The 8,324-nt window shown below is 39.4% G+C and overlaps 1 protein-coding gene across 2 annotated transcripts in view; it reads left to right on the forward strand.

Moving 5' to 3' along the window:
- CCDC13 (coiled-coil domain containing 13) overlaps nucleotides 1-8,287 on the forward strand; it is a 29,679-nt gene extending 21,392 nt beyond the window's left edge. For both annotated transcript variants that reach the window (XM_031607897.2, XM_031607896.2), the window contains 4 exons: nucleotides 625-753; nucleotides 3,193-3,347; nucleotides 7,315-7,429; nucleotides 7,965-8,287. In XM_031607897.2, coding sequence (XP_031463757.2) covers nucleotides 625-753; nucleotides 3,193-3,347; nucleotides 7,315-7,429; nucleotides 7,965-8,124 — 559 coding nt within the window. In that variant the 3' untranslated portion in view covers nucleotides 8,125-8,287. The remainder of the gene's footprint in view (nucleotides 1-624; nucleotides 754-3,192; nucleotides 3,348-7,314; nucleotides 7,430-7,964) is intronic.
- The last annotated feature ends 37 nt before the right edge of the window (nucleotides 8,288-8,324 follow it).

Below are 8,324 nucleotides of genomic sequence, written 5' to 3' on the forward strand. Positions count from 1 at the left end.
AGGCTGTAGTGTCCCCTTGCTGTCTTGCTTTTTTAATCAGTTGCTAGTTTATGCCCCATTTTTTCAATTTTTTATCCTCAACCACCAAGGTTTCTCCTGCTTTTGGCTCTAAAGGAGATATTCCTAAATACTCCTGTGTGGAGAGATAAGAGGAGAAATGAAGTGCATAACAAAGAGATACGTGGAAAAAGTGCCCCTTCATTTCATCACACATTAGGAACAAGAAAGGCCATTTTACTAATGCTGCCTGAAGCCTTTCAGTTAGAGAAAATCAATAGCAAGCCATTTAATAGCCTAGTGTAGCACTTTGGAGAATCCTCATGTAAGCTTCTCTTACTTTGGCAGCAGCAGCGGGAGGAGAGTCTGTGAACTGATGGCAGGGGAAGTTTGTTTTCAAGGGTGATGGGAAGGGAGAGCAGAGCACTGTTGTGAAGGAGTAGCTTTGTTTCCACATATTCCATATATTGCAGTATGGGGATTGATGTTGGGGAGAGGTAGTCAGTCTAGCAGTGCATTCTGGCTGGGTATTCAGACAAGTGTATTTTGATATGTTTTTTCAAATGCTGTCATCTCTTTCATTCGTGAAATGGGAAACAGACACTTTTATGCTTCTGCTGCTTTTAGGCTTGCTGGCATCGACAGCCTGGATTTCAAAGTGCTGCAAATGCAGATCACAGAGCACAAGGCCCTGTGCCAGGCTGCAGAAGTGGAGAGAGACAGGCTCCTGGAACTGGTCGCTGTGCTGCAGAAAAGGTAGCAACTGATTCTGCCCGTGTCCTTTATGGGATGCTGTGCTTAAGGAGTGGCTGAGACATGTGAGAGTCGGTGCCATGCTGTCCGCTGTGCTATGCTCTGCCAGTGTGATACATTCCTTAAATAGTGGCTTTTTAAATTCTTCTGCTCAATTTCACTGCTTAGTTAATGATTCTTTTTTGTTATTATTTATTTATTTTCTTAAAGTGCAGAAAAATTGGAGTAATCTTCAAGCCCGCTACACTTCGATAAAACTGGAGTTGGTGTATTTGTGTATGTATGGCATTACTGACACAGCAGTATTATTCATCAGTAAGAAATATTGTAATTATAACCCAACTTCTGCCTGAGAAGCATTTCACATTCTTTTAAGTTTCACCTTTTAAATGAATTTCTTCTGGTTTAACTGAAGCATAGAAATGATATTTTTGTTCTTATTCAATTCAATTTGAGACAAGGTTAAAATCAAGCTATGCTTTCAGAGGGCAAGCAAAGCAGTCTTTGCTCTTTAGAAACTATTCAGCCACTGACTTTTTCCCAGTCAGAAAGTGTATAATATCTCATTCCCAAACCTCTATTCCAGCTTGTAAGAAGATAATTTTTTCTCTGTTTTTGAAAATGATAAGAACTACTTGCTTGCTTGCTTTATTTTGCACTAGTTATCATTCCTCACTTATCTAATCTTTGTTCTGTACAATCAGTCCAAAAAATACCTTTAACACAGTTATAAAAAACATATCATCTCCTGTGCTTTTAAGGAATAAGTCCTAGAAATATGCACTGGGATCATTTTGTTCATGTCTGTAAGCCCAGTGACTTTAATAGAGCTATGCAATTAGATAAGGGTGGAGGTGTGAGTGATTGCTGAATTGGGGCCATTGTGAATATGGGATAATGAAGAACACAGAGGCAATGAAATGCACAGTTATAAGTAAAATGTGCCATAGGTTGATGATTCAGCAGCTCCACAGTTATAACACATTTATCACGGGCTCCTGCAGGTAAAGTAAATTTTGTGAGATTGTATGCAATAATTCTTGGAAGTCCTCAGGATAATATAACATCCAGTTATATTTCAGCAGGAATATATGTAAAAAAGGGAGGCATTCCTCCTCTCCCCTTCCACTGTTGGAGTGTAGGTCAACAAACTCAAGGGATGTATACAGTGCTTAAGCCAAGAGGAGAGCACTGGGAATAGTTACACAAGTAGGATTTTTCTACAGCAGGCTTTAGAATGTAAGACTATATTTCACAGCTGTTTACTGCAGAGCAGAATATACTGTCAGAACACCCTGTGTTGTTAGCAGGTTGTAACGTTGGGCCCTATTTGGGAAGGGGAAAAGCTAGAGCAAGGTTTCAGTTTGCTACTCATATTGGTGTAAAATTTCACAAAACCAGCTAGTCTTGTCATTTTTCTCCACTGTTTGTTGTATGTGGATGCTATGGGAACACCTGGTCAAACAATAGTTTAATCAATTCAGAACCACTGAGGAGAAATACAACTTCACATAGCTTGTCACCAGCATGGTAATTCACTGCCACAGGAGGTCAGAGCCTTGCCTGTGGCTAGATTTTTAAATGCAGCGATATAATTTTATTATAGTTGTAATGTTTTTTTAGTTATGTTAGTTGGGAGGGAAATAAGGCTAATCATGTCTTTTGATTCAAGGAATAATCCACTATCATCCATGGGGTCAAGGGAGTTTTCTTATTCTGCACCATCCAATACATTGAGTCCATTCAGGATTCTCTCTAGCTTTAAATTCCTCTTCATCATTTGATGTCAGACTCTGCCCCCAGGAGAAGCATCACTGACTGCATCTGTGAGTGCACGTTTAGTTAATTTTCTAAGATGTTATGGGAGGTGAACAGAGAGGTAGTTTGCTCTTCCTTATTGTATTGCAGGATGAGCCATTGCCTCCTCTTCCACTTTTTTCCTTCCATAGCGGTGTCCAATGACCAAGTTTATTAAAAGTAACATCCAGCTTCTTTTTGTACTTGCACATAACTGATGCAGAACAGCTAAATGCTAGGCAGTGTTTTCATAAACTGTTTTCCTTCCAAATTTCCTTCTCAATGTTTAAAAAAAATGCAGTTTTTTATCCCTGCAATAAAAGCTCTCTGCAGTTTGCCTGCTCATCTGAGTAGGAAATTCACACAAGTGGCCGGTGTTGAGGGATCTAGGCAGCCTCTATTAATGAACCTATTATTTATAATTATACTCGTTAGTTAATTCTGTTTTTCAAATTGAAAGGATGTCATCTGGAAGAACTGCATTGGGATTTCTGAGTTTGGATGCATGGAAAACTCTCCCATTCCCTCTGTTGGGAGCTATGCAGCATGAAGTAGGATTCAGTGCTAAGACTGTCTGATTCTTTATAATTACAGCATAACTAAGCTTTGAACCACCTTTTTTTTTTTTTTTTTTTTTAATATCAGGATAGAGGAAGGCAGTGATAAAGTCTTGGAAGCAGAGAAGAGACTTCAGGAAGAGCGGCGACGATGTGTCATTTTGGAGCAGCAGCTTGAAAAACTACAAATGGATCCAGGGAGGCTCACAAGTACACAGAAACCTCCCCTGAGGAGCAAAACAGGTGAGGTGGAGCTCTTACCTACAGCTTTGTCTCCCATCTCACCTCAGTGGTTAACAGACAGCAGCAACATTTGGACTCTCATCTCTCAAACCTACACAAATGCTTGACCTTACATCCAGGGGTTTGGACCAACAGTGGATTGATACCAAAGATGAAATCCTCGCCACTCTCTCTTCAAGAGAACTCTGCCATAGATTTAAGTGGGACCAGAACTTTTGCAATATCTTGTTTTCATAGGGTTGGTGGTCTACAGAAAGAACTGTGTCCCCATCATGACCACTGTTCTGTTTCCTTCGTACTTCTGCCTGGGAGATTCATCTGAAGGTTAAGAGTAGAATTAAAGGACGCATCCCAATTTAAAGCCTGTCAGCATCTATGAAAAACTATTGCTGGTGATGTAGTAATTAGATCCGGTGTAATTTATTATCCCATGAACATGTTAATCTTCAGCTATAAATATGAAAGCCTTACTAGCATAGTTAAAGGAGGAGAATTCATGGTGGATGTTAAATTTTTATTTCCCTGATCAGATTCTTTTATTGCTTAAGGACTCTGATTCTGTATAGTGTCTAAACCAATAAAACGACACATATTCTAAAGGAAACTTTTCCAGAAATTTCCATTTTTATATGTATTTTCATAAAGTAAAAAGGGTTTAAATGCCCACAGACCAACAGTAGTAATAGGAATTTCAATTTGACAAATACTGGAATGGCGTCAGACTGAGTTGCAGTTACTAGAGAGATCACAAGTTTCACTACAGTGTTGGTACATGCTCTTGGCCTGCCCCACACTGGAACATGTGATCTTTGGCCATAGAGCTCAGTAGATGCGTAGTGTGGTTTTCTACAGTGACTGCATCCAGCACTACTGTGTGTACTAAACCCACCTGATCAGCTTCTTGCAGCTGATCTGCACTGAGCACCATGACCTTTATGAACAGTGGCCTCTCTTTCCACCTGATGTCTTGTTTCTCCTTTGATGTGGGTTAGGCAAGGTAAGAAATGCTACCATGACTGTGTTGTATTTCTTTGTATCTCCCATTATAGTGCTCTTGATCATATACTTGTTTGGCAATAGAATCTCTCTGGAGCACCACAGTGATGCAAGAAGTCACATGGTGTTCACAGTGGTCTCAATTCATCCAGGGGAGCTAGGCCTGTGATGTAAGGTGTACGCAGTGCTCAGGACCTCAAATGAAGCACTGCCATTCACTCATCCAGTGTAGAGAGAGAATTGAATTCACAGGAATAGGATTCAGAAGAACCTTTGTCCCAGATGAGTACTTCCTGCTTCCTTCTGTAAAATATGGATCAGTTCCTTGGAGCGGAACTGTTGCACCCTTAACAAGAGCCCCAGCCAACACTGGCTTATTTTCATGTCTTTTTCTGCTACCACTGACTTGCAGAGCTGTTTTAACTGTGTTAACTGACACTCTATTAAGTGATGCAGAAAAGCTTAGATCCCAATAGAGGCACTCCCTCCAGAAGACAGAAAGGTGCAGTTCAGTGACCAGTACCATGTCAGACAGAGCAGGGCTTGGAAACCAATTGCTGCAGCCTTTGGGCTGTGGGATACAGGACATTCATTCTGATAGAAGAGTGTTGCAGGGCCTCATAGAAGTAGTACCATAAGGTACCACTTAAGATTCCCAGTAGGAATTGGATGTGAGAGGTGTTGGAGCCCTTGGATGGTTTTTTCTGAGGAAGAAATCAGAATGTGTGTCGAGATAGGCAGTGGGCAGGTGAGTTTGGGAATATGCCATCAATGCCAGGCTTTCTCTTCTGACCTATTGCCTTAAATTTATAGTGGCATCTTGGTGTTGTCTTCTAAAGGAGAAACTGATATCTAGAGCTTAAACTTTTATACAGCCTGGTTGTGTAAAACATTCTGCTATCCTGCATGTGGCAAACTTGGATTTCCCTTGCAACCTCAAATTGATATAGTGATAAACTCCTCATGTTCAGAGCCATTTTGGTCAAGTACTGTTGTATAGTTTGGTAACTCACCTCTGAGAGGTTGGCATTTCAGAGCTGAAAGAGGCAGGCTGTTCTTACCAGCTTGACAGGTCTCTTCTTACGAAATGTTTCATTCATTAGCCATGTCTGCTTAAGGACTAAAAGCAAATGTAGTAAAAGATTGGCAGTAAGATAGGTAAGAAGAAATCTTCTGTAAATCCATGAGATGAGGAGGTAACAGTCTTTCACCACAGATGTTTGAAGAGAGCTCTGCCCTTTGTGGTGTGCCAAAATTCTCTGGATTTTATACAAGAAACAAGTCTACAAGGCTGTAATATAGCTCTTCAGCAAAGCATGTAGGTTATATAAATTCTTTTATGCCAGATAATTGAGGAAATAAGGAATGAAAACTTGAGCACAAAATAGAGACTAGAGAAACCACTAATTAACATAATATTTTCTTTTTGAAAATGCAAAATTGGAGTGAGCTGATCTAATTACTAATCTAACGTTCCTAGTCTCCTCATTTCAAGGGATGCTGAGTAGTTAGAAACAACTCAGTTATGTTTTAAAATTAATGATGGATTTGGGTTTTTTTCTGTCTTATCCAAATTTCTAATTAGCAAAGATTAATCCCAGAGGAGAATGGGTAAGTAAAAGCAGGTTTTCCTCAGTCTTGTGAAACACAACATCAAGTTCTAAACCATTTTATGGTTATAAAGTATAACCCTTCTCCTCATATGTTTTTGTACTCAGAGTGTTCCCTGACCACGTTCTTTTAGATATTCCATATGAGAAGGATTCAATGTTTTAATACTAAATTTATTTATTAGAAGGTATTTGCATTACAAGGGATTTTAATGTAGAAAAGTGATACAACAATATACTGAAATCACAACGCAAGCACAGTGTAGCAATTGCAAGATGCAGTTGAATCAAACGTGGTTCACATTACTAGTCATGATGCTGGGTGTCCTCAGCTAAGAAGAATACATGGCTTGAAGCCTCCTGAAGCCAGTTCTTCTCTTCAGGGGTCAGTTTGGTTGGTTTTTATATTGTTTTGGCCTGAGCTACATATGCACTTCCCCCTTATTGCTCTGGCTGGCTCAGAAAGGCAGTACATCCTGTGGATTATTTTAGGGAAAGCCATTTACATTTACTCAACTGACACAGTTGTTTATCTACAATGATGGACACCCTCTGGTGTTGAGATAAGTTCATTCCCTTTGGTGTTGAGATTAGTCCAGCTTCTCTTCCAACAGTTATAGTTGCTTCCTATGTTATTTTCTGAGCTTTGTGAGCACACTGTCCTTGCTTGTCTTCTCTGAGCTTCCTGCTGTAGGGATTCCTTGGTCACTCCCAGATTTGATTCTCTGCTCCCAGTGGTAAATTTGAGGTATGTTTTCACATAACCCTTCCTATATAATCCTGAAATTTTGGATTTGATTTTGGATCCATTTAAAATCACAGGAACATGTTCTGAGAGGACTTTATTTTGGAAAACATTCTTGATTTACAGTCTTAATTTGAAATATATGTTTAATTACTTTACTAAGTTTGATCTAGATTATGTTTATGCCATGGATCAAAAATTACTTTCAAAAAGCTTAGTGAGTGCCATATCACTGCCATTCAGTAAGCAACAGCTGTCATTAGCTTAAACGAAATACAATGATAAACATTAAAATCATAATTTTTGTTTGCTTCTACACTACCACCTATTGTTTTCGGCACTTGAATATTTTGGATTATTTTTCTTTTCTAGATAGGTAAACACACGTATTACTTAACACACATTTAGCCCCAAAATGCATATTCATCATGCTTTAATTTTGCTGGAAGGAGATTAAAATAAAACTCTGTCCTATATATTTACACTGTCTTCTTAGATATACATAGAACTGTGTTTATTCACTGTTTCCTGAGATTTAGTTGAAGTCTCACAAGGTGAAAAAGATTGCTTGTGTTGCTTGTTTTACTAACACTGCATTTTGTGATGAAATTTCCAGGTCAGTCTGCTGGTCAGTCAAGGCTGTCCTTGAACATGAGTGATAGGAAGGAGCTCTCTGCAGCCCAGCTGTCCAAGCTGTCTCTGGAATCACAGATAGAGGAGCTCAGTACAAGGTATGGTTTCCCTTCCTCTATGCTGCATTACTGCCATTCAGTATTACTATTCAGTAATAGCTCAGATTCACTGCTGTCCTCCTGTAAGTGATTTTACCTGAACCAGCTCCTCAGAAGGAAAACCAGCAAACTGGTACAAATCACAGATCCTCTGGATGGAGTTTTCCTGTATCATTCTTATACCAACTGCCTAAAAATGACACAGATAACCAGAAATGTAAAGCAACATGAAGCACTTCAAGAGAAATGCCTTTATTTTTTCTTTTCTTAGCTATTGATTACAAGCTTATTGGTGAAAGAAAAAAAAATTATAATCTTTAACAAAACATCTGAGAAGAATCTTTGTCTTCTAATATCTTTTTCTGTCTCTAAGAGAAAAGGAGCAAGTGTTTATAGGTCTGCTCTTTCTCATGGCTGTTATAAAATTACCAGAGAGCATGTGTTTCAGTGAAATCTTCCCTGGAGCTGAAGCACTGTTCTAATTTGTTTTGAAGCTCCAAAGCTCACATGAAAGTTTCCTTTTGTTTCCTCGTAGGCTTGTGATCCAGCTGGATGAGAATGAAGCTCTGAAGGCTGCTTTGGAGACTACTGTGAGAAAGAAAGAGGAAGACTTTAAGCTGTACCAAGACACAATGGACCAAGTGAAGGATATCTTTCTACAGGCCATTCGGCAACAGAAACAAGAGACGAGTTAAGCAAGATAATCAGAGCCCTCTGAACTGCAAAGAAAGGAGAGAGGCCAGGAGTTGTGCCCATGGATTGAAATGCACTGGAAGTGTAGTTTTGCATGTCATGTCTTCAGCTTTTGCAGGAGAGGAGGAGAGATGGAGACGGAATAGAAAAAGACTGAAGATTTTGCATGTTGGCAAATTCAGGCTGCAAAAGTTAGCAAGCA

The sequence above is a fragment of the Phasianus colchicus genome, chromosome 6 (genome assembly GCF_987193195.1).
Source record: "Phasianus colchicus chromosome 6, bPhaCol1.hap1.1, whole genome shotgun sequence".
NCBI lineage: Eukaryota > Metazoa > Chordata > Aves > Galliformes > Phasianidae > Phasianus > Phasianus colchicus.